This window comes from Alligator mississippiensis, chromosome 6 (genome assembly GCF_030867095.1).
Source record: "Alligator mississippiensis isolate rAllMis1 chromosome 6, rAllMis1, whole genome shotgun sequence".
NCBI lineage: Eukaryota > Metazoa > Chordata > Crocodylia > Alligatoridae > Alligator > Alligator mississippiensis.
Genome location: NC_081829.1, coordinates 71,232,894 through 71,260,153, shown reverse-complemented (window position 1 = coordinate 71,260,153; position 27,260 = coordinate 71,232,894). Strand labels below are relative to the sequence as shown.

General features: G+C 44.2%; 1 protein-coding gene across 1 annotated transcript in view; it reads right to left on the bottom strand.

Moving 5' to 3' along the window:
• The window catches only part of CC2D2B (coiled-coil and C2 domain containing 2B), a 112,829-nt gene that overhangs the window by 33,153 nt on the left and 52,416 nt on the right, over positions 1–27,260 (bottom strand). Inside the window, exons 18-21 of the mRNA XM_059730334.1 lie at positions 15,792–15,995; positions 10,652–10,744; positions 9,386–9,480; positions 6,499–6,669 (exon numbers count right to left, since the gene is read on the bottom strand). Of these exons, the coding sequence (XP_059586317.1) occupies positions 6,499–6,669; positions 9,386–9,480; positions 10,652–10,744; positions 15,792–15,995 (563 nt within the window). The remainder of the gene's footprint in view (positions 1–6,498; positions 6,670–9,385; positions 9,481–10,651; positions 10,745–15,791; positions 15,996–27,260) is intronic.

Sequence of the window (27,260 nt, the reverse complement as noted above, 5' to 3'; positions counted from 1 at the left end):
ACACAAAGCTATGGGGAGAAGTGGACACACCAGAGGGCAGGGAACAGCTGCAAGCAGACCTGGACAGGTTGGACAAGTGGGCAGAAAACAACAGAATGCAATTCAACAAGGAGAAATGCAAAGTGCTGCACCTAGGGAGGAAAAATGTCCAGCACACCTACAGCCTAGGGAATGATCTGCTGGGTGGCACGGAAGTGGAAAGGGATCTTGGAGTCCTAGTGGACTCCAAGATGAACATGAGTCGGCAGTGTGACGAAGCCATCAGAAAAGCCAATGGCACTTTATCGTGCATCAGCAGATGCATGACGAATAGATCCAAGGAGGTGATACTTCCCCTCTATCGGGCGCTGGTCAGACCGCAGTTGGAGTACTGCGTGCAATTCTGGGCACCACAATTCAAGAGAGATGCGGATAACCTGGAGAGGGTCCAGAGAAGGGCCACGCGTATGGTTAAGGGCCTGCAGACCAAGCCCTACGAGGAGAGACTAGAGAAACTGGACCTTTTCAGCCTCCGCAAGAGAAGGTTGAGAGGCGACCTTGTGGCTGCCTATAAGTTCATCACGGGGGCACAGAAGGGAATTGGTGAGGATTTATTCACCAAGGCGCCCCCGGGGGTTACAAGAAATAATGGCCACAAGCTAGCAGAGAGCAGATTTAGATTGGACATTAGGAAGAACTTCTTCACAGTTCGAGTGGCCAAGGTCTGAAATGGGCTCCCAAGGGAGGTGGTGCTCTCCCATACCCTGGGGGTCTTCAAGAGGAGGTTAGATAAGCATCTAGCTGGGGTCTTCTAGACCCAGCACTCTTTCCTGCCTATGCAGGGGGTCGGACTCGATGATCTATTGAGGTCCCTTCCGACCCTAACATCTATGAATCTATGAAAACTGACACCACCCTAAATTATACATGCAGAATTATAACAGACCACCTAAAACCCACCCATTCCCTGCCTATGCACTATCTGACATAGCACCCACATACAGCAGGAGGAAAGTAGCAAGTGACATTGACCTATATGTACAAGAGTCAGATGACTACCACCCACTATATTGCCATCAAACAGCGCACCATCATCTCTCATTGAGATGCAGCTTTTTGTCCTCTACTATACCATTGACCACATCACTGAAATCAGCAAGAACTACCCTCTGGCAAAAATAATGGGAGAAACTACATGACAAAGCTGTTGAATGGAGCCGGTGAGGAATTACCCTGTGAGGAGTTACCATTTGGCCCAATTACAAATGGCACACATGGTAGAGCCTGAATAGATTGAAAGTGGGTCTCAGGAGATGCAACTTTCTCATGAAATCATGAGGCCTCTATACAACTGACCAATGTGTCTGTCATGGATCATCTCTTGAGATGCTCTGTAGCACCATAATGCACCCACAAGATTTGGAAACACCAGAAGCAGAGGGCTGTGCAGAATATTGGGAGCAGACCATATAGGAAGCTTGAACTGGAGACATGATGACAACAATAAAGATTGATCCTGTAGCCACACTACTTGACAAAATCAAACTCCTGCCAAAATTAGTATGTTTCGCACTGATCCACAGAGGCCTAGGTGGACCTAAGACTATGATGATCCATTTCTAGTAACTTGAATAAACAAGTCCTTTGATAATATGTTAATCATGCATTTTTTGGCAAATAAGCTTACTCTAGAAATCCCTATGTCTCTTCCTACACATCACTGGGCATCTTCTGAACCTACAATTCTGGTATGCAGGTGAGGCTCTCTGGCCAGGGAGTCTCCACACTTTAATACCTAGATAAACTTCTCTTTCATAAACTGTTTTAAAGGGAATCAAGACATTGCTTATTCTTTTCATCCTGTAGTTTTGTTTTAGTTTCACCATCATTTCAAAAATATACTATCTTTCTACTCTTTGGAATACAATGTAAAACAATATAAATGAGATAGTGAACAACTCATCTCTAAGATAATTACTGTTATTGAATATGATTTGCATCCTATGAAGGTGAAGTTGTGTAGCTTATCCACTAGTGGGAATAATATCCAATTGCTTTAAAGTTATAAAATGTTGTTTTGCAATGTAAATTGTTTTAAAACATTTGGAAAGATGCCAGTGAGATGCACACTAACTCAAGGCATTTTCTTTTTCTTTCTCCCACAATAATCTGAAATGCTGAACATGAATTTGATTGAATTTGGCCATTTGCACTAGATAAAGGAACAAAACCTTCTTATATGACTAGGCACTGAATTAATCTTTCATTATGCAGTTAAACTACAAATAAACACACACTGTTGCTTCTGTAGACTGAAAACATAGCACACATCAGATGCTTTTTGCATTCCTCCATTCCCCTTCACAAATTCCTTGTTTCCTCCCTCCCCTTTCTCTATATATCAGAGCCTCCATGCAATCCATCTTTAAACCCTCCTTAATGCCATGGGATCAGTGTCTCCTCCCCACCCCCAAATTTTCCACACTACTCCTTAATTCAGTAGCATTTAAATTTGAGCTTGCTGTGTTAAAATATATTTATTAAGATTAATATTCATGGCAATAAAAAGAAAATTATGTCTGTGTACTGTAAATTTGGATAGCAACTACTTCCGTTTACTACATTATAAAACTTAAGTGAGGACTTAACTGTAGTTCTGAATTGCTAATACTCTCTCTTCTTTATTGCAAGTTTCACTGCTATCCAATCCTGTTAAATATATTTCTAAAAACTTAAATGTAAAGTTTAAATCAGCACTAAAAAGAAATACTTAGATGGACAAGACAACTCAGGATTTACTAGTTAGAAATACTGCAAAGTTATGAGAAAATATTTTTTCAAATGACTTACAAACAAGTTCCCCAGCTTATTCATGAGGACATAAGGGGAGAATTAGTCAAAGCCTTTCTTGAAATATAGATATATGGCATCATCTCCCTTGTCTAGGCAATGCGTCACCTGGTCATAGAAGGAGACGAGGTTAGTCAGGCAAGACCTTCCAGCAATAAAGCCATGTTGGCTAGCATTCAGAAGGTTGCCTTCCAGTAGCCTGTTGCTGATGGATCCCTTGATGATTTTCTCAAGAATCTTTCCATGGATGGATGTCAGACTGATTGGCCTGTAATTCCCTGGATCTTCCTTCCTTCTTTTCTCAAAGATTGGGAGCACATTGGCTCTTTACCAGTCTTCCGGTACCTCTTCTGAGTGCCACAAGTTCTCAAATATCTTTGTCATAGGGCATGCTATGATGTCCATCAGCTCCTTCAAGACCCTCGGGTGCATTCTGTCTGGGCCCACAGAGGTTTTCCCTCACTTGATCTACATCAATTGTGAGCCCATCTCCCACCCCCTGGATGTTTTACATCCTGTCCAACAGGGTGACCCAAGGCTAGAGACAAGCAGGGGAAGAAGCAAGGGGCTGGAGACAACAGGGGGATGTCTCCAGGGGCTGTCTCCAGCCTCCTGCTCATTCTCTGGTACTGCCAATGAGTGTGGGGGGCTGGGAGAGCCAGCATGGAGCTAGGGGATCAAACGGGGGGTGGGGAGAAGGAACAGGGAGTGGGGGGAGAGTTGGGGATGGTCCCCTCCCCCTCCTCCAGCCCCCCAATCCCCTGCTTATCTGGCAAAAGCCAGGTCCAGGTCCCTGCAGCTTGCATCTAGCATGCTTCTGGACCAGGGAAAGGGCGAATCACAGGTCTGGAACTCTGCCAGAGCATCTCTGGAGGACTGAGCCTCTGGTTGCCTCAACCTGACCCATTTTTTTCCCCTGGGTTCCTGTTTGACCCCTGGATATCAAACTTGCAGCACAGGGAACATTTTTTCATTCCTGCATGTGCGATTTTCTCCATCTCAAAGGGGTTTGAGATGGGGCAGGAGGCACGTGCGTGCTTATCTGGACACGCCCCTTGGTTACTGAATTCAGTTTGAAGGGAAGTGTACTGCTTCATAATGTAGAGCTATACCTCCACCCCTCTTTCCAACGTGGAAAGCAGGACTTTGCACTTGTCTTTGTTCAATCTCATCTGATTGACTGCAAATCATTTTTTCCAGTTTATCCAGGTCATTTTGGATCCTAGGCCTCCAGACTGTCTGCAACTCCACCCAATTTGGTGTTGCCTGCAGATTTGCTAAGCATGCACTCAATCCCATTGTCCAAATCATTAATAAAGATATTAAACAATACCTGACCGAGGTCAGACCCCTGGGGAATCCCACTTGATACCTCTTCCCAACTAGACATTGAGCCATCAATGGCTACTTGCTGAGTACCAGTTATGTATCCACTTTACAGTACTTCTGTCTAGCCTGTCTTTCCTTAGCTTATTAATGACAATGTCATGGGAAAAAGTGTCAAAATCCTTGTTAAATCAAGGTATATGATGTCCACCATTTTCCCTTCATCTACAGAGTCTTTCAACTTCTCATATAAGGAAATCAGTTTGTCAGGCATGACTTGGATCTTGGTGGAACCATGCTGGCTGTTCCTGAGCACCTTGTTCTCCTCTGAGTACTTCAAAATATATTCCCTGAGAACTTGCTCCATTAACTTTCCAAGTATAGAGGTCAGGCTGACTGGTCTGTGATTCCTTGGATCTTCTTTCTTCCCTTCATAAAACATGGGCGCTATATTTTCACCTGGGACTTCACCCATCCTCCAAAATTTATCAAAGAGCAGAGCCAATGGCTCTGAAATTAGCTCAGTCAATTCCTTCAGTACCCAAGTATGCATCCCATCTGGCTGTGCTAACTTGAAAGTATCTAGCTTCACTAAGTAATCCCTAATCTGTTCTTCTACTACTCTAGGCTGTTTGTCTCCTTCCTTCTCTTTGCTACCAACTAGAGTTGTCATCTAGTAACTGCCATTATTTCTGAAGACCGAAGTAAAAAAGACATTAATATTATAGCCTTCTTTGCATCATCCATAATTGGATTGCCTCCCACAGTCTAAGGAACCTATGATTTCTCTGGTCTTCCTCTTGTTTTTGACATACCTGTAGAATCCCTTTTTATTGTGTTTTATGTTCTTATTCTGCTACTCTCCTTCCTGCCTCCCCTTAAGATCCTGAACTATCATTTCATGGTCACTGTCATACAAGTTACCTTCCACCTTCACATTTGCAACCAATTCTTCCTTGGTTTGTGAGCAGTAAGAAGAGCTTCGCCTTAGTTGGCCTCTCCATCATCTTTGTCAAAAAGTTATCCCCTGTACACTTCAATTATTTGCTGGACTGTTTGTGCACTTTTTTCCCCCTCCCAGCAGAATTCCCCATTAAGAATCAAGTCCTAGAATTAGGAAGCTTTTGTAAGTTGGCTAAAGAAGGCCTTGTCCACCTCCTTCTCCTGATTTGGTGGCCTGTAGAAGACACCCACCATGACATCCCTCCTGCTGTTCTCCCCTCTGACGTTTACCTGGAGGCTTTCAACACGCCTACCCTTCACTTCATACAGCACCACAGAATATGTGTACAAAATGCATATGGGTACAATCCTGGACTCTCATGAATAATGTAACTAAGTTACCTTAGTCTTTACCATTCCTGATTTCTGTTGTAGGTCTCTGTAACAGGGGGACCTCTCAGAGCCAACTTCCCAGTGGCCTGCCCACCTGTTTCTGGGCTAACCACCTGCCTTCTCACCTGCCACGCCTTGTTATTAATAGTTTAATTGATCTTAATAAGCGGAAGGCTGCCCATTTCTTGCCCCGGTGCCACAGGGCACTATCTGCGGCTCCGTTCCTCCCCTACACCACAGCCCAAGCCTCACAGATGGCATCCAGATGTTCTCATAATCACCGGCCCCACGCTGGGCCCCATAATCTTAGTGTTGAACCCCTCTATGATCCCTCCATTCTGGTGGCCTAATCCGCCTTCATCCTGGGCAGCATAGCTCCCTGAACTGCTTCCCCTTCCGGGTGTGCTCCCTCGGGGACCTTTAGCTCTACTGGCCCTGGCCCACCTCCAGGACAGTCAGAACCCCAGGCGTGCAGCTCTTGGGCATTCCTCGCAGTGGGCCCCTGGCCCTTTGACCCTTCCAGTCCTGGTCCCAGCATTGACCAGTCAGGCAAAGTCCAGACAGCCATGAGTCTATGGCCTCACTCTCGTTTTCTGGGGGTCCACCCCCCAGACCCTACAAAGGGGTAACCCACCCAGTTGTGGGGGCTAGGGGTTAAGGTGCCCTGACCCCCCTTTCACTGGGATGGTAACTGGCCTGGTATTTCCTGGGGGTTCCCATGCCCCTGGGAGCCCCACCAGGCCACCCATTCCCGGCAGGGTGCAGTTTTAGGTCATGCTCAGGACAGGAACCTCCTGACCATCCCCTACAGCTCCTCCCTTGCCTCCAGATGATACCAGCAGCCCTCCAGCCAGGCGATGTTGTTGCCTGGCCTCCAGCAGCAAAACTGCCCTGTTTATATGAGCAGCCCCAGATTCAAAATGGCTGCCCTCATCAGACACCTGGCAGCTGCCAGCTCCAGGCCCTTAAAGTGGCAGGCACCCGCAATGACCTGCCACAGTCTCTTACCTAGTAACTGCTGGATTTCTTGAAGGAATGTTGTAAGCACTCAATATTCTAACAAGAAGCTTAACATCTCCATCTGAGACAACCTGTGCAGGAACTTTTCTTCTCTCTTTTCTCTGTGGTTTTAAATGTCTTCTACGTTCACCTAGCTTAAAAACTGCATTCTTCAATTGGCTAGATAAGTTTGAATATGTTTAATCAGCTTTATATATGCATATTTTTCTATATTGTATGTTCGTTAAGAAAAATGGAAAATTTATTAAATGAAAATTTCCCTTCTGTGACTGACTCTTCCATAGAAGAATCCACTGAATCTGTTACAATTGACATTAACCTGAAACTCTACTTTATTTGGAAAGCATTTAGAAATGACAATGAAGTACACAATATAAAATCCTTCCTAGATACATTAATAAGAAAACAGAAATACAATTGTTACCCTTTCCTAAAATTAGTTACATTGATCCATTTTGTAATAACGTTTTAGCACCTTCGTGCCAAAGGATGTTGCTATAAATGGAAAGGTGCTTAAGTTTGCAGTGATTGAAGTATTGGTCAATGAAGAAGTGACAGCTTTGATGATTTCCTCTCTTTGACCAGGATGCCATTGTGGAATGTGTTGAATATATTCTGATCCCATAATTTAATCTAACTAATTAACTGGTCTTGGAAGCTCCCAAATTTATATTCTTAAAGTGTATGACACTGAATTATGTGAAATGTAGTGGGACAGGGCAATGCCATAGCAACAAAGTTTGGCACCCAGGGCAAAGCCCACAACAGCAACCCACCCTCATACCCTGCACACAGATCTGAGGGGCACCCCCCAACACTTGTCCAGTGCATGCAGCAGTAGAAGCCACCCTCCCCCCACCCCGCCAAATGAGCCACTTGCAACTCCATCCTGCGCCCCACCCCAGCTGGGCAGCACCTGTTGTCACCCCTTTGCTTCAGTACCTGGGCAGTCACCTCCCTTACTACAGCACTGGGGCAGAGTAGAGGAGGAAAGGTTGAGCAGCTAGCTCCAATTAACCATTCTTAGACTCTGTTAGGATAGGGAGTAATGCAGGGCCTGTATAAACCGAACCCAGATGATTTCAGAGGGAAGAGACAGTATGTAGCACTCAAGAGGATTATACTGTTGATGACATTCAAAGCAGAGAGGGACATAGTTGTTGTTAGGGGCAGGAAGAGACCTTACAGATCATCAGGTCCAGCCCCTGAAGCAGAGACAGGGAAGAGAAGAAACACACCCCGTGACCCTGAAATTAATAAGAGTTTCATGCTCTGCCGACTGAGCTAGTCAGGCCCTAGGAAAGATTACAACATTAGGAAAAATGTAATTATTTGAGAAAAGAGTTGGGCACAGGCATTCCTATGGGAGATATTAGACTTCCTGGTGAGATAAGGGAACTTATAGGGACATGGGTCTAAATACTGGCAATATCCCCTCACCATGTACCACCCTCACTAACTAAAATTAGAGTTAAATCATAATTTCTTACTCCCAAGTTACCTATCACATATTGATTATATATATAAACTAAACCATTTAAAAGTTTCTAATAGAGAGTGGACACTAAAGCACCCCATCTCAGACTAACAGGCTTGTTGAACAAGACAAAGCATGAGTATTGCTAGGATGTGTGTCCATTCTTCCATCCATGTGGTGCATGTGTACCTAGCACAGAAAGCATATAAAAGCATTCACTCAAAGAAAATTTTTAAAAATTACTTTGCTCATTGTTGACCCTAGATCTGCTCTTTTTTCACTATGACCGTCAAAGAACCTAGTATAGAAGTAGGGATAGAGCCAGAGCTTTCAGTGAAATCTAAATTTCCTCTGAAATTGCAAGAAAATATGCAATTGGAAATATCCTAAACTAAAGAAAGTCCTGAAAGGTTATTTTTACTTTCACATCTCCTAGATAATTATATTTCATAAAAATAAATACCCATATTACTAATTCATAAGGACAAATCTTTCAATTATGCTATACATGACTTTAAGGATGTAATCTAAAAACTAAACTGAAAATAGTACTTCCCAAATGGGACATTTGATGATAACCTGCCTATCCCTGTGAAAAAGCAAGATTAGCAGGTTTGCAAAATATTAAAGGGAGAACACTTTCAAAATAAAACCATGGATATATTTAAAAAATAGCAAATCTGTTCTCTTTCTGACACATTAGAAGTCCAGAATTTCACACCATAAGAATTCACTTTATTATTGATTTTACTGATTTGATTCCTATGCTGCCCTTCCCAGAAAAGACTCATGGCAGTCTACTATAAAAGACAAAATATTATAAAAACAGATATTATTAAAATGTTAAAATAAGAAGGTAAAAGAAGATGAACTCTCCCCTAAACTCAGAAATTCAAAAACAATTCACACCCTTTCACTTCCCTGCCTCTGATCAAGAAGAGCATCTACCCATACCCAACCTAGTCTAACCAAATCCTAATCCATATTTAATAATTCTATTAAAGAAAGCAACAAATTCCAACACCACCCCACCTCCCAGCCAGTCTTTCCTCTCATCCCTACTCACTCCTACTCCCTGCCTCAGATCCAAGAGATTATTCCTCCTTTATTGTTCCTTCCAAGTCATACATCCCTCTCCTCAAAACCCACTCATCCTCCCCTTCCCCCATGGGAACACCTTGTTCAATTTAAAAAACAAACAAACCCTAACATGTTCCATAGACTTTCAAGACTAGCCACACCTATTAAAGTGAGGAAGAGTCTTATAACTAAATCTTTATATACCATTCTAAAAATGAAAAGTATTATAAAACATATGAATTAAAAGTTTACATTAATAAAGCAATATACTTAGCAACGCAAATTCAGACTCTTCTGACTTAAATATTAAGTACTTACCTCATAGATATAATTTCTTCATAATCCCTCACAATATCTGATAAATTACACCTGTGCTTAATTTTGACAAGTTGCTTTATAGTTTGTTTTCTCATCTGCAAAAATAATACTTGCATTTTTTAATAAAAGATAGTATCTCAAAAATGAAAGACATGGTCTTTCCATTATAGTCCTCTATGCTATAGAGCCTGAGATCTGACTAGGGTATGATTTCTGCTAGCTAGTTTGCACAAGGCTGCTTATGCTGCACTTATCACAGCTGGAATGAAATAGGGAACAAAGTTATAGCTATTCTTTTTTTGTGCAAAGAGTAAGTAAGGCAGGTTAAGGAGGCCACATTAGAGCAGAAGTGTCAAATGTATGGCCCATGGGCTTTATCTGGCCCAGTGTGCTCTTAGAGAGCCACATATCTTGAGGCGGGGGGGGAGGAAGTGAGGCAGAGACAATTCTGTGGGGCACATTACCTCTTCTTAATCTCAGTTTGGGTGGTTTGGTTAGATATTTGAAGTCCCGTGGGAACAAAAAGCACAAATTCTTCACCCATATCTCCTTAAGCAAGGATGCTGACAAACTGCCATTATAAGTGGCTGAGAAGAATAAAATTAAAGTTCACCTTGTGACATTTTTTCTGTTTCCAAAATGTATAAATTCTCAACACTACTGGACTCCCATATGGTAGCAACTATAATATCTATTAAAATGCCAATCTTTTAAATTTTAAAGTATGTAGGGTAGTATTGCTTCAACAGCTGCTGAGAGACTTGACTGATCAGCACCATATAGGACTGACTCCGTAGTCTGGATCTTATACAGTGTCATTCTGTTGCTATTGCAAACAGTACAATACAGATAATGGAACATGGTGTCTCTCTCCTCTATGTCACTGGTTGATTTCCTGTTAGTAGGGAACAACAGTCAGCATCCATCTGATATTCAGTGTCCTCTATGAAATTAATGGATGATCCAGTTGAGGACACATATCTATCTCAACAAAACTACCATCACAATTGACTCCCTGACTAGAAGCCTCAAAAAGAAACTTACCATCAAGAAGATGCTAAAACTAAACTTCACTTTTTCTCCAGAAAAGCTTTGAGGCTTTGATGGTAAGGAATGAAATCTATACTGACGCTTCATGTATTCTGTTGTTCACTTTCTAATACTGAATGTTAAGCACTTTCAGAAGCATTAAACTTACATTATACATGAAAAGAAAAAGCTTGTCATTTCTCATGGTCAACAGGATAATGTCAGTGTTTGTCATACCTTCCTCATAAAGTTGGCAGAACTAATTCTCTGTGCACTAATAGGATCCTCATCTGTCACTGAAACTTCTGTCTTCTGTTGGCTTTCATATCCCTGAATATAGAATTAGGTATTTTTTTCATAGTCGTACACTGACAATGTTTTTAAGATAAAGTTAGAAGAAATGTTTAAATAAAGAATATGATGTTCCACTTTTTCAAAATGATGATGAAATTACAAAACGTTTCAGAATATAACATTTTACTGGATTACTACAGACTGTATCCTCATCCATTTAACAAAGTCAAATATTTAAAAAAAATTTTTAAGTATATCAAAGAGAAAAATTAAGACTCATAGTGCAAGCAATTCACTATGACAAGAACAGAAAGACATCTGTTTGGGCAAGAGTCAAAGATTTGGAGACAAAGCAAACTTGTTTCAAAAAGAAGAAGTTACAGGGGAAATGATATAACAGGACAGTCTTCAGCAGCTGTGGTAGCAGCCCAACAGACATGGTGCCCAGGGCTACTGCTCCAATCACTCCCCAACTCTCACCCCCAGTTATGCTACTAGTAAAAGTTGTTTACACTATGAGTCATGAAACTGGGTTATGGCACTAAGAAAAACTGCTAATTGAGTGGAAAACAAAGGAAGAGAAATAGGAAGAGAGAAGATACTTGAAGTGACAACTATAACATTATATTAAAAAACAAAGAAAAATCTAGATACCTGATAGAGGAAGTCTACAGACTCTTAAAAAATAAGATATATTTAGCTTTTTTTTAAAGCAATAGCACCATGATCAACTCACAGAAGAGTCTGAGAGGTAAAAAAAAGAAATTCTTTGTATGTGTGAAAAAAATGAGCCAAAATATTTTGCAACCAGGAAAGCTGGAATCCAAGGTGGCTAGTCAAACAGATGAAGGAAGATAAAAGCAAGAAGTTATCAGTAAAACTCAAGTTGACAGTGTAGGGGCCTACACAAGCCCATGTTGTAGAGTTTGAGTGATGACAAAATAATGGAAAATAAGACAAATGAGAAGGACAAGTGACAACGGAAGACAAAACAGTTGGGGGGGGGGGTTAAGAATTTTCCTTTGTTTCTGTAGATGAAGCCACAAATTTGCTTTAGGAAAATGTGTTAAAAGAAAGTGAATGTGAAAAGCTAATTAAAGGTTTCAAAAGACATGGACAGCTGGATATTATCAATGATGCAATTTTTTTTTTTATTACAGTTTCCATCCTGTGGTCATTGTCTTTAACACATATCCCATTCCCTCTATAATATGCCTACTTACATGTTTTCTAGAAAACAACAAGAGAAGGCTGCTAAACCAGGCAGTATTTTGCACCTAGGCCAGTAAATCCTTCTTTGGACCTGGCCGTTTCTTCCCTCCCCTCTTTTTGTTATTGAATATAAAAACGAGTTCTATATTGCACTGGCAATTCAAAGGAGAACCTAGAACTTATAGATTTCATAGACTTTCATAGACATTAGGGCTGGAAGGGACCTCAGAAGATCATTGAGTCCAGCCCCCTACCCCAGGGGCAGGAAGTCAGCAGGGATCATAGGATCTCAGCAAGATAAACATCCAGATGTCTCTTGAAGGAGTTCAAAGTAGGTGCTTGAACTACCTCCAGCAGCAATCTATTCCAAACCTTTGGGGCTCAGACAGTAAAGAATTTCTTCCTTATGTCCAGCCTGAAACAGTCATGGAGGAGTTTGTGACCGTTCGACCTTGTCATCCTTTGGGGCGCTCTGGTGAACAGATGTTCCCCCAGATCCTGGTGAGCACCCCAGATAAACTTATAGGTGGCCACCAGATCACCCCGAGCTTGCACTTTTCCAGGCTGAAGAGTCCTATGGCTCTCAGCCTCTCGTCGTAAGGTCTGTTTTCCTGACCGCTGATCATGCACGTGGCTCTCCTCTGCACCCTCTCAAGCTTCTCCACATCCGTTTTGAATTGTGGAGCCCAAAACTGGACACAGTACTCCAGCTGCAGCCTCATCAAGGCTGAGTACAACGGGAGAATGACATCCTAGGATTTGCTTAAGAAGCATCTGTGGATGCAAGCCAGCATTTTTCTTACTTTACTAGCAGCAGTATCACATTGAAGGCTCATGTTCATCTTATGGTCAATCATGACCCCCAAGTCCCTTTCATCCATAGTGCTAGCCAGCATCGCACTGTCGAGCCTATAAGGATGCTGCAGGTTTTTCTTCCCAAGGTGGAGAACCTTGCATTTTTTGGTGTTAAACACCATCAGGTTCTTGTCCGCCCATTTCCTGAGCCTGTCAAGGTCAGTCTGGATTGCCCTCCTGTTCTCAGGTGTGGATGCTTTACCCCAGAGTTTGGTGTCATTGGCAAACTTGGCCAGTCCGCTTCTGATACCAATGTCCACATCATTAATGAATATGTTAAATAGTATAGGCCCAAGCACCTTGGGGGACCCCACTGGTCACAGGGCACCACGATGATTGACTTCCATCAACCACCACCCTCTGGGTCCTACCACAGAGCCAATTCCCCAGCCAGTGGATCGTGGTGAGGCCAAGGCTGCAGTTAGCCTGTTTTGCTAAAAGGTGATCATAGGATACCAGATCGAAGGCTTTTTTAAAGTCAAGATATATAACATCATTCTCTTCTCCCTTGTCCAGGTGACAGGTCACCTGGTCATAGAAGGAAATAAGATTGGTCAAGCAAGACCTATCCGCAACAAACGCGTGCTGGCTATCCATCAGGACGTTGCCATTGGCCAGTCTGTTAAAAATGGCCTGTTTGATAATCTTTTCTAAGACCTTCCCTGGGATAGAGGTCAGGCTGATGGGCCTATGGTTTGCTGGATCCACTTTCCTTCCTTTTTTGAAGATAAGCACCACATTGGCCTTCTTCCAATCTTTGGGCACTTCACCAGAGCACCAGGAGTTCTCAAAGATCTGGGCCAGGAGCTGAGCTATGATGCTAGCCAGCTCCTTGAGTACCCTGGGGTGTAAACTGTCAGACAGAGCTGGCTAACTTGAAGGTGTCCAGCCTCTCAAGGTGTTCCTTCATGTGGTCAGCATCAATGGGGGGGGTAAGGAATCTCTCTCACCTGGGCCTCCCTGTTCCGTAATGGGCAGGGGCATCCCATGGGACTGATGAAAGACCAACGCAAAGTACCCATTTAGCAGGCTGGCTTTTTCCTGGCCATCAGTTGTCAGTTGTCCCATTTGGTTTAGCAGGGGTCCAATGTTGCCCTTGCTTTTCCTCCGGCTCCCCACATATGTAAAAAAGTAGTTTTTATTGTTCTTGATACTTGTAACTAGTTGGAGTTCAGTTGCAGTCTTGGCTTTCCTGGTTCGCTCCCTGCAGGTCTGGACCAGTGCAGAATATTCCTCCCTGGAGGTGGATCCAGCCCTCCATCCTTTGTAGGTCTTTCTTCTTAGATGCAGGAGGCCCACTAGTTCCCTGGCGAGCCAAGGGGGCTGCTGTGCTCTTTTGCTGCCTTTCCTCTGAGATGAAATAGACTTTGCTTGCACATCCAAGATCACTCCTTTGAGGAGCAACCACTCGTCCTGAGCTCCCCTCCCCTTTGGGATGTGGCCCTTTAGGGCCTCCCTGACAAGCTTCCTGAGCTTGTCAAAGTCAGCTTTCCTAAAGTCAAGGACTTCTGTATCTCTGACTGTCTTGCCAGCTTAACAGCAGATGGTGAAGGTGATCAGCTCACGGTGACTATCACCCAGCTTCCCTTCAATCATTAGGTTGCTGATTAGGTCATCCCCCATTGCCGGAACCAAGTCAAGCAGCGCTTTACTTCTTGTCAGCCCATCGACTTCTTGCATCAGATAGAGCTCATCCACACATGAGAGAAAGCTTTGCGACCGCTCAGATTTGGCCGAGTGCTCTTCCCACGAGATGTCTGGGTAGTTGATGTCTCTCATGACAACCATGCACCAGGAGTGTGCAGCCTCAGGCAATCCCCTGGTGAACTCCTGGTCAAGCTCTTGATCCTTATTTACTACCAGAACTCATTTAATATCAGAAAGAGGGAAGGAAAGGAAGGGCCAGATCCTTTATGGGTTCTTTACTAAATGAGTACTTAGGGGCTTACGTGCATAATTTCAATATTAAAAAAAAATCCTGTTTGGAGGTGGCCTAACCTTGCATGTACTCCTTTTTTTAGAACTGAAAGTTTTCTGGCCCCATGTAGTTCTGCCTGCTGCACATGCATAGATATACCCTAGTGTGAGCCACAAGGCACCTAGATGATACCTAAGTCCCATTTGCATCCAGAAATTAGATGAGGAGCTGCCTACGTCACCTGAGGTACATGACCCAGCAGGCACATTCAGAACATATCTAACATAGCTACAGCACTGAGTTCAGCAAAAGCACAACACCTACTTTAATTTTGAACAAGGTATCTCAGATATCAGAAGACATATAAATGTGTTACTGTGGAGCTCAATCTGAGTTAATATATTTTGCCTCTCATCAAAGCAAAGCACCTGGCAAACACTGCTATAAAGTTTCAGGTATCCAATTTAGGTAATTCAATGCTAATGTGTGTATCTGTACATAGCATTGCATTTTGGTATATAGGCATACCCTTTGTCCTGATGCACTTATGCACCCTGATTAGCTCTTTACTCCACAAGTAGCAGCCCTGATTTCAGTAGAACTATTTGAGTAGTAACATTCAAAAAGCCAAAGGTGGAAATGATCCAAGTTATGCAGTTTTCTGTAAGAGACATAGTTTAGATTAGTAGCTAACAGAACATGCATTCGCCCTTTAGTGGGGAGCGCGAAAATCTTAGACCAGCTCTGTCATTTTTAAATGTGTGTCTATGTGTGCCAAACTTCTGTTCTGTTATGGGTATAGCCCTATTCTGTGTCCCAAACTTCAGTTCTGTTACAGGTATTGGACTGGTTTCCAATCACTTATACCAATAAAAGCATAAAGTCTGTACCTGGCCTAAAATATTATTTATTATGAGTAAGGATATCAATCTGGAGATTGTCACATGATATATTACACGTCTCCACATGATTAATTCCACATGACATATAATAACAAGAACATTGGATTCAGATATTGTGAAAAAATAAGGAAAAATTAATATCCATACTGTTTATCACATAACTTGAAACAAAAATAATAGCAGAAATATTCATTACCTGGAAGACTGTATCTGGTATTTCTCTATCAAACAGAGGTATCTGCCAACAATAGCAGGAATCTAGTTGCCCTGAGTTCCTAAGCTGCAACAGCTGGAAACGTTTACAATTTTTAATCTCTTTTTCAGTAACAAAGTTAAATTCTTTTTGCAGCTGTTCAAGACGAAAATATTTTGGAAGAGTTTCTTCCTTGGATCTAGTATACTGTGAGAAAATGTAAAAGCAAGACTGGATTATTTTCAATTTGTTTGAAAGTTTTTTCTTAAGTTTTTGTGTTAGTTTATTAATGAAACTGCACTGGCTTGATACAAAAGCCAAAAGGTATTATGTACATTTCCTCAAAATTTGAACAAATCACCTGTAAAACCAGAGATACGTAGTTAACCATATGAGTCTGAAGTCAGGCAGAAGGCAAGGTAGATTTGCACATTATAGACTAAGTACAGACACTATAGCAAGTATAACAGAAGAACAGCTTGGCTGAGCAGGGAACTCTTCAGTAAGCTTATACACAATAAGTAAGCTTAAAAGAAATAGAAACTTGGACAAACAACTAGGGAGGAGTCCAAGTGCATTGCTTGGGCATGTAAGGATGAAACCAGGAAGGCCAAAGCACACCTGGAGTTACAGCTAGCAAGGCATGTGAAAGGTGACAAGAAGGGTTTTTACAAGTATGTCAGCAACAAGAGGAGGATCAGGGGAAGTGTGAGTTCTTTACTAAATGAGGAAAGCAACCTAGTGAGAGAGGATGCAAAAAAGGCTGAAGTACTCAATGCCTTTTTGACCTCAGTCTTCACAGGCAAGGTCAGCTCCCAAACTAGTGCATCCGGCAGCACAGTTTGGGGAGGAGGTGAGCAGCCAACAGTGGCAAGAAAAACAGGTTAGGGACTATTTAGAAAACCTGGATGTGTACAAGTCCATCGGGACAGACAGGATGCTGAGGGAGTTGTCTGATGTGATTGCAGTGCCACTGGCCACCATCTTTGAAAACCCATGATTGTTGGGAGAGGTCTCAGGGGACTGGAAACGGGAAAATATAGTGCCCATCTTTGAGAAAGGGAAGAAGAAGGATCCAAAGAGCTACAGAGTGGCCAGCCTCATATCAGTCCCTACAAAATCATGAAGCAGGTCCTCAAAGAATCCAGTTCTAAGCACTTGGAGGAGAAGGTGATTAAGAAGTCAGCGTGGATTCACCAAGAGCAAGTTATGTCTGACCAAGGTGATTGCCTTCTATGTTGAGATGACCGTCTCTGTGGATGTGGGAAGAGCAGTGGATGTGATACCTTAACTTTAACAAGACTTTTGATATGGTCTCCCTCAACAATCTTGCAAGTAAGCTAAGGAAGTACGGGTTAGATGAATACCCTGTAAGGTGGATAGAAAACTGGCTGGATCATTGGGCTCAGAGGGTAGTAGTCAATGGCTTGATGTCTAGTTGGCAGATGGTATCAAGTGGAGTGCCCCAACGGTCAGTCCAGGTCGTTTTTGTTCAATATCTTCATCAATGACCTGGATGATGGGATAGAGTGCAACCTCAGGAAATTTGCAGATGACACCAAGCTGGGGGGAGTAGATATGGAGTAGGGTAGGGCCTTGAGAGAGACCTTGACTAATTGGAGGATTGAACCAAAAGAAATTGCATGAGTTTCAATAAGGACAAGTGCAAAGTCCTGCACTTAGAATGGAACAATCCCATGCACCAATACAGGCTGGGGACCAACTGGCTAAGCAGATGCTCTGCAGAAAAAGACCTGGGTGTTACAGTGGACAATAAGCTAAATATGAGCCAAGAGTGTGCCCTTGTTGTGAAAAAGGCTAACGGCATACTGGGCTGCATCTGTAGCATTGCCAGCAGATTGAGGGAAGTGATTATTCCCTTCTATTCAGCACTGGTGAGACTGCATCTGGAGTACTGTGCCTAGTTTTGGACCCCTCACTATAGAAAGGATGTGGACAAATTGGAGAAAGTCTAGCAGAGAGCAACAAAAATGGTGAGGGGGCTGGGACACATGACTTATGAGGAGAGGCTAAGGGAACTGGGTTTACTGGGCATTTATACAAATGCTCCAGGAGTGGGGGAAGGGGGCATTTTAATTAGAGCGGCTTCAAGAGCCACTTTAATTAAAGTGCCTGGAGCGTCACGTGCATCAGTGTCCCTGCACTGAAAATGGCAGCAGGGGTGCTTCAATGAGCTTTAGTTAAACCACCCCTGCTGCCATTTTTCAGCACAGGAACACTGATACACATGATGCTGAAGTCTGGCAGAGTATAATTACAGTACATCAGTCTCAAGTTGTAGCAAGGGAAGTTTAGGTTAGATATTAGGAAAACTTTCTCACTAGAAAATTTTATGATATATATTCATACCCACATTTCTGCTGTAGGAATTGTTTTTTAAGATTAAGGAAACACTTGGGTTCTTGGGGTAATTCATGTTTACTTCTTGTTGTTTTCTTTTAAAATGCACTTAGTATATGGTTTGAGAAACTTAAATGAAATGCTTTTCTGAAAATACTTTCATCAAGTTGTGCTGTTCCTTTCACCTGCAAAATGATATTAATTTCACTGGAGTTATATGGGTACAATAGAACCCAGATATTTTGCCGAGTTACATTCAAAATCTTCCCTCTGCCATCCTCTCCATGAAAAGAAGGGCTTGTGAAATGTCTGGGGGTAAATAAAACCCACAGCAAATAGCTGCATGGGATGGAAGAGGGGTTCTAAATGTTTGCTGTAGCTTTTCATTACAAAAGACACCAGTTCTCTGATAGCAGGACTGCTAATGAACTCCAGCTGATTGGATAAATATTGCCCTTTGAAATAAAAACTGTGGTAAATAGCTGAACAGCTTCTTCAATCAGCAACCTGCTGTGAATTAAGCAGATCTGAATCACACAGGTGTAGATGATCTGGATTCTACTGAATAAGAATAGAATTTAACCAATTGTTTTTTTAATTAAAAAAAAAATATCCAATGACTTTATTCCAAAGTCTGTGGTGCAATGTTTTTAATTTAGAAAGATAATCAAGGGGCTGTGAAATATCTGAGTCAAGCTGTCTCTGTTTTTGGAATTCCAGGTTCATGTTGCAAACTGAAAGAATGAACTCATTTTGTGTACATTTTAATATATTTTTATTCAAAAGAATAAGAAAGGAGATATAAAATTAAACAGATAACTAGAGCTAGACTTTATAATTGCACTATTATGATTAATAATGAAGCAGTGCAAATATCAAATCTACAGTAGTAAAAAGTGAGATTTGATTCAACAGATCAGTGGTTTAAGAATAATGTTTTACATCACCTCATCAGATTAGTACAACTGATAACCACATCATAATGGTTAAAAGAAATAATTATTTTTGTTAATCCTGCATCATGAGGCTGAAAATGTCTCATTTAAATGATGGCCTTAACCAATATTGCAGACACAACAGTACCTTCTACCTAGCTAGTGAAAGATGTGAACAGCTCCTCAACAATGTATTTTCCGTTCTGAGGGAATGTACTGATTAGATGATAGACTTGGAAGTCTTGGGCTTGGGCTTCCTTTTAGGGAACTAGGATGATACATTTCTCCAGAAACATACCACATGTTAGGATAACAAGTATAACTGGCCTTCAAGGTAACTGTAGTTCTTCAAGATTAATAGTCTTTATAATAAAGTTAGCCTTCTTCACTGTAGATGCACATACATTACATGTATGAGAGACTAGATACATGCAAGGACATAAAGGCTGCAGTAACTGTCATGGGCGACTGGTGCTTCTTGAGTCGGGGGGGCACTTGCCCCCCCCCAGTGGCTAGACCCAGGGTGGGTCCCCCTGTGGCTGATCCCAGGTGACTTCTGGGTGAGCCCCCACTCCCCGGCCGGTGCTCTCAGGGGTGGCACCAGCGCTCTTGCCTGCCCCCTGCCCGGGAATGCTGGCTGATGGGGTGCACCAGCATTCTCAGGGGGTGAACATGCACCCCCTACGCATTGCCACTGATAACTGTGACCCAGCCTCCATTCCCTTGCTATTCAGAAGCTTATGCTGCTAAGAACTCTAAAAATGAAGGTTGGCAGGAAGGTAATGAGATCCATGAGGATATTGCAAAGAACCAGTTAATGCAAAGTAAGTAAATCATTTTTTTTTCATGATAAATCTACGTGGATCCCACAAAAGGTGATTGACAAGCAATTTTCTCTTGAAACTCTGGGGATGGAGCCTTGGCTGTATCAAACCAAGATCATATTACTACTATATATATGGTCATAGGCAACTGGTAGGGAGGGGTACAGGGGGCACATGCCCCCCCGACAGGGGCGTCCTCGCCACCGCCACCACCTGCAGATGCTCGCCAGCTCCGCCCCTGCTGCCACCAACGGCATCTGGGGGTGCTTGCCAGATCTATCCCCACCGCCAACTCCACCGGTGGTACCTGTGAGTGCCCCCCAGACTCAGGAGGCACCAGTCGCCCATGTATATGGTGGCTACCCCAAGTACCATCTGAAATGCATAATGTTTAACAAAGATTAGTGAATTATTCCATATGGCCCTCTTGCAGAGCTCAGAGATCAGCCTGCTTCAAAATGTGCCAGAAACATCATCTGTGTCTCAGTGGAACTTGCCTTACCAGCCAAAGGAAAATGCTTGCCAATCAACCAGTCAGCTTATAGCATGAGAAACATATTGTTTGATCCACTGCAAAAACAGACTCAGTTAACCTTTCACAGCATTAAGCACAGGGAGAAAAAAAAAAGAGATGGGAAGACACCCTGAAAGGTTTAGTTGAAGGGGTTAGACTCTGAAGGTATCCAGGAGTATGAAGCTTCTTTTCTGTCAGAAAATAATGTGAGTTCAGGAAAATGACAAGAAAGGTAAGGAGTGATTCTGAGGAACTTCTGAGATTACCTTGGCTATAAATTGGTGAAGCAATTTCATCTTACCCTGCCTCTATAAACAGATGTGTATGGTAATCCCCTAGTATATCAGCATGGAGATTTGCCATGCCTGTGATGGCAGCTAAAAAGACTATCTTGTTGGAAAGGAGATTTCATGAGCTGCCAAAGAATGACATTCTTCTTTCGTATGGCTGGCTTTGAGTATCGATTATAAGTCCAGTTCAAGGTTAGTTAAGCAGTCTAATGCTCTTGAGGAAAGAGAATGCATCTCTGCAGTGTCACCATCAAATTTGTATAGAGGCCAGAGTGTTGTTATGTGGTCCATTGATTAATCAGGGTTGCCACAATTACATTCTGCAGAACTCCTAATACACCATCTGTGCATCAAGGAGAACACAGCAGCCATGCTCAGTTTGGATCCCACTTAGAACCTTCCATGTTTTTCAAAGAAGATCAAAACCAGGAGGTTTTATTGTTGGGGTCAGAAATGAGATGTTTATTTCAAATCATGGTTTCATTCCAAGCTTTCCTCCAAGCTGCTGCATTATTGTGTACTGCAAGAACTTGTACACATATCCACAAAGGTTTCTGGGAGACCAAGTGGTGAGCTGGGAGGTTTAAATCTTTAAATCTCTATAGATGGGGAGGTCTAGGTTGTCATTCATGCAAACAACCACTCTGTACGTAGCTAGGTTACAGGAAATATCTGGAAGGGCAATATTGGCCAGCACCAGTAACCACTGAATGGCACAAGAACAAGGCCATGTAGAGTAGGGGAGCTCAAATGAACCAAAGGTGCTGCATGTGCCATGCCAGAGGGTGAGAAGTAAAGCCTGAAGACCCAAGGGGCTCACTCAAAGGAGCAGGGCAGTAGAGAGTGGCCCAGTGATGGGCGTTATGCAAGACCCCCTGTGAGAGAGGGGTGGAGTGCAAGAGGCCCCTGTGAGAGGGGGGTAGAATGAGTGTGTTTGTAAGATTGGAATGAGTAAGTCCCAGTCTGAAACTGGGGAGCAATACCAATCCGGGCCACAATGTAGGAAAGGTTTGGAGCTGTGGATAGTGCCCCCAGGCATCAGGGTAGTGAATGGGTAGCCTCCCACTTAATATACTATGGAACCATTCAAGTCATGGCAGGCAAGAGAGGGCAGACTGCCCTAGACAGGTGGACGGGCTAATACATGATCTAGCCCTGGGAAGGCCCCCCTGTCACAATAACCAAGAGTATAAGATGTGAGAAGGTGAACTGTGACTGAACAATATGGTGATGGCAATGTTGCTGTGATGTATAAGCCAGTCTCAGGAGCAATATTATAGTCCAAAAACTTCAGAATCAGGGCTTTTACCAGGTACTTCATGTTAGTTTTTGCTGCCCACATGGCAAAGCCTTTCTGAAGAGTAGGGCTTTCTAGGTAGAATGTCTACTGCACTGTACAAGATTCTCTTGAGCCTGTTGAGAGCAAATCTCTGTTATTGCTGGTCATCTAACCAGCAAACCCATCAAGTGCAATGATTAGTGCCTAGTGTAGTATCTGAACCCTAGTTCTCATAGAGAAGGAAGGAGGGAAGTTGATTGAATACCTGCAGCAAATTAGATAAAATTGCCTTGGCCCATAGGAATCTATTATAATATGCCAGCTGGCAGAACACGGGAAACTTCATCGTTTTCATGAACTATTGTACAACTCAGTTACCCTGTTTAAATGTGTGTTGCTTCTTTCTTGACTCCACAGGTTAACCCCTTTGTAAAGACACCAATGGGAAACAGCAGTCAAAGAGCTACTATATGTATTTGGGTACAATACAATCATGTCCAACTTAGGTGAGTGGTTTATCAAGATCCACAGATATATGAACAAGTCTACCTGGTTTAACAGGGAACCTCTACCCTGTTATTAGGAGGGCTTGATTAAGGTAAGGAGCCACGGGTTAGACAGCTAATGAGGTAATTAGCTACACCCAGCCTCTAGGAGAGGACAGAAAGGCCAATCACATGACCAGAGGGAGGCTGGGTTGGAGAAGATAGACCCAGTCCCTAAGCAGGCTGGGGGAGCAGCAGGGGAAGAAGTTCGGCCTTGCCAGCCAAAGGAGGCAAAGCTCAAGGGAGGTGATGGACCAGGCTGCCCAAGGAAAAAGGACTCCAAACTGTAGTGGAGAGGGAAGGAAGCATCACTAGACAGCAAAAGTTGTGTTTAAGCCTGTGTGGCAGTGTTAATATTGTGTGGGATCAACCCCATCAATACCTATTGTTGGCTTAGAAATGTTATTTAAAGGTCTGGTTTTAGGGAATTGGCTTATAGGCATGGATATATGTATTATAATGGTTCAAGATTAGTGACTAATTGAATTTCTAAAGAGCCTGGGTTTCACACACAGAGTTCCATATAGCCCTGGAAGCAGATGGGCTGTCTAGCATAATAAGGCCAACAGATAGACACAGCCTGAGAAGTGATGGGGGCATGCCATGACACGAGATCATAGCCTTCAAAGCAGACAGGTTGTTTAACACAACAAGGACACACAGCCTGGGAACTGAGGAAGAACATTCCATACTGTCCCATAACACAAAACAAGTGACACCAGCTACAAGGCCTCAGAGCAAGGGGGACCTTGAGTCCCAGTTTTGGGGGAACAGACCAAATTATGAGAAGACCCAGGAGGCTACATGGATGTGTAACCACAGAGAGACAGTCAACCAGAGATAGCCATGAATGAAGAGTCATCGGGAGTCATCAAGGGGGATGGAGAATACAAAAGCAGAGACTTGAGATTAACAAAAAGTCCCACCCATCCCTCCTTCTCTTCCTCCCTGTTCCTCCCCATCTTGCTCCCTGAGAGGAGTCCCCATCCCCATCCCCCAGGAAGGGTCCCCAAGACCACCAAGGACCAAAGGCATACCAGCAGCCTGTCCCATGCACCACATTGGAGGGGGGGGGTGGCTTCGGCATCCCACCTCCAGACTGTTGACACCTAAGAGAAAGAGCCTCAGAGTGGAGCCTGCATCCTGACCAGATGTACTTTGACTCTGACAGCCCTAGGATTGATAGATATAGAATTGTTTGATTGTTTGTATTGTTGCTTTTTTGTTATCACTCTGTAACAATAAATTCGCCTATTATCAACTGGCAGGTGTTGTGGTCGATCTGAGGGTTGTGCTCACCCAGAACAAAGGTATAGGGGCCAGGTCCAAATCCAGTGCCAACGCTATCTGAGAGGAAGAACCTTTGGGCCAAATAAGGGCAAGCAGTCTGGTAGGGGGACCAATAGGAGTAGCCTGAGACAACTGTTGGGGACTAGAGCTGCAACATGGAGATGGAGCAACTAATGGGGCTGTTGGACAAACAGCAGGCTACCACCAATGAACAATATAAGTGGCAGTATGAGCAGGCTCAGAAGAGAGAGACCAGGATGGAGGAGATAATGCATAGGCAGTTGCAGCAGACTGAAACCTTACAGACTCTAGTAGTTGTAACTGCCTTCTTGTTTTCTAATATACTCACCCAAGGTACAGAGAGCCTCAGGTTGGGGACTGCCATGTATGTTCCAGAGCACATGACCAAAGATGAGCCTAAGGCATTTATAGAAGCCTTTGAGAGGGCAGCCCTTCCTGCTCAAGGGGATAAATAAATATGTGCATTGAGGCTGGAGATGTTACTGGTACAGGAAGCTCAAGAAGCCTATTGGGCATTGCCTTGAGCAGAGATGAGAGAGTACAAGAATGATAAAGGAAGCCATTCTGAGATGCTTAGAGGTTTCTGAAGGGACCCACAGGCAGGGGTTTGGAGCCAAGAAAGGACCAGGGATCTTTACGCCTCTCAGGTTGGACCAGTACCTAGACAAGGCAGCCAAGTGGCTCCTTCCTGCAGAAAAATCACCTGACGAGATTCTGGGACAAACTGTCTTGGAATAGTTGACATGAGATCTGGAACAGTAAATCAGGGATTGGGTGAGGCACCATCATCTCCAAACCCTCAACAAAGCAGTGAGACTGGCTGAGGTTTTTTGTGGCAGCCAAAAAACAGGCCTAGCATGAGCAAAAGCATGGAACAAAGGAAGCCAGGGGAAGGCCGAGGCTCAGCAAGAGAGCAAAGAGGCCCCAAGAGAAAAGTCAACTGTGCCTGGCAACAGTGGATAGGCTTGTTTCCAGTGCAGGCATTAAGCTACCATTGGGGTGGCAAGCCAAGATTTATCACGGAGAGTCCAGTGGTGACTTCAAGCAGTAAAATAGAGAACTCCAGGGTGCAAGATATGGAGTACAGCTGTGAGGCTATAATGTGTAAAGCAGTGGGTAGAACACACATTCCACAGTTGATAGGGAATGTGGAAGTAAAAGAGAAAGCAGTGACAGCTCTGGTAGACTCAGACTGCAAGCAGACATTCATTAGACAAGGACTGGTGCCTGAAACAAGAGGAAAGAAAGTCAAACCTCATATCCTGGTTTTCCAACACAGGGAGGCAAATAAATATACCAGCATTCCTGTACAACTGATGGTAGCATGGCATATACATACTCTGCAAGTGTGTATGGCCTCTAGACAGCTTTATCCAGTGTTGTTGGAGTGTGTAGAAGAGTATGGGGAGTGGGAGGAGGAAAACCTACGCTCGCTCCTTTCCCCTTAGTATCTAGAAGTCAAGCAGCCCCAATAGTAAAGGGGCAAGACACAGGAGTGGTTGAAACAGGGCAACTGCAGAGCCTGCTCAGAGGCAGCAAACAGAAGAAGGCGCTAGACAGGTCTGGGAGTGTGGAAAGGACTAAACCCTTACCTGCAGAGCAGTCTCAAGTGGAGGGGAGAAGTATCCCAGCAGGGAAAGCCTGTGTTGCAGAGAGCCCCAGGAGAACACAGAGATGGTCTGGTCCCCTTAAGGTTCCCACTGGGAAACAAAACGCATGGGAAGGGAAAGCCCTATTTGGAAACGCTAAGACGGGGCTGGAACAGCCCAGATTGTTTATAACCTCAGGGGAGGAGTCACTTAATGTTAATTCAGCCCAGGTGTCACCCCTCAATACAGGACAGATGAGCTACAGCAGGGGACTAGAAACCATCATTGATAGGCTGAGAATGCAAGGCGGAGAGCCCAAAAGGACATAACCAGTAGTGAGAGGGAAAACCCTGCACCAGAGAGCAACGGAGTCCAGGGGTGAGGAATACCCCTGACCATATTTTTGCATTCTTGTTTCTAATGGACTGCAGAGGCTTCCTGGGAGTCATCCAGGAAGCTACTGAGAGCCGCTCCTAGCTGTGACACTTGAACAGCAGAGCCTGTACTTAAATCTGGAGGACTGTGACAGGAGTGGTGGGGTTGAAGTAGCCCCCTGTAAGGACTGTGAGGTTCCTTTACATGCCATAACTGATTATTTTGGATTACTGGACACAGCCCTGCCGGTGGAGCCGGTTCTTTCCTTCTCAGGGAGAGAATTCTCCAATTATTACCATCAAGTCATGGCAGATGAGTGCCCCAAGAAGGTAGCATACCTCTTTAGGGGTGCACAGTACTGGTTGAGCCATATACAAAGGGACTCACCTACAGGGTGCAGTTGGCCCTGGGGTTCCCCAAATTATTGACAAAGATGCTATGGGAGAATGGGGCTGAAGCTCAGCATGAATGAGGGTTAGTGGGGCAGCAGGCTGCAGCTGCTTATGGGGAAGAGACCCAAAAAGAGAAGGAATCTACTAGGGCTGTGCAAAGCTTCAGTAGCCGATTCAATTAGGAGGAGATTCAGCCTGATTCGGCAGTCGAATCTCCGAATACAAATTGAATTGGGAGACCAATGAAAAGGTCCAAATTGAATCGGAAGCCTCCGAATTGATTTGGAAAAGATTCATGCCACTTCGGAGATTCAGCCATAGACTAAACAGACAGCAGTCCTCACCACACTGGACACAGCTGCCTCCAACTGGTAAGTCTGTTGTGGTGGGTGGAGTGGGGAGGGAAGGGGTGTTGGGGAGGCAGATCAATGCCCCCACAGCAAGAGAGAAATTGAGACTGGGGCTGGGACAAGCTGCCCAGCTGGGGGGGGGGAGGGGGCAGTGCAGGACTTGGGGAGGGGGCAGGGTGGCATGGGATGCAGGCACAGCAACGCTGGGCGCGGGGTCTATGCTCTGCTGCCACCTGCCCCCTTCCACCTGGAGTGAGCCATGCCTGCATCACCCCCCCCCCACCCTAGCTGGGCAAGCAGCAGCAGGGTATAGCCCGCCACTTGCCCACCTGGGGTGGGGGGGCGGGGGATGCAGGCACAGAAGTGCTGGGAGCGGGGGCTATGCCCTGCTGACACTTGCCCAGCCGGGGTGGGGGGACACAGGATATGGGCATGGCAGCACAGGGAGTGGGGCTATGCCCTGCTGTCGCTTGCCCTCTTCTGCTCGGAACGAGCCATGCCCACATCCCGCACCCCCCACCCCCCCCCCGGCTGGGCAAGTGGCAGCAGGACATAGCTCCCACTCCCAGTGCTGCCACACCAGCATCCCATGCCTCCCCCCCCACAGCACTGGACGTGTTCAGCATCACCTGCTGGCTTGATGAATGACATGAAGGGGGTCATTGAGCCTGGCTGTCCTGTATAGTGTCACACTCTTGTACACTGGT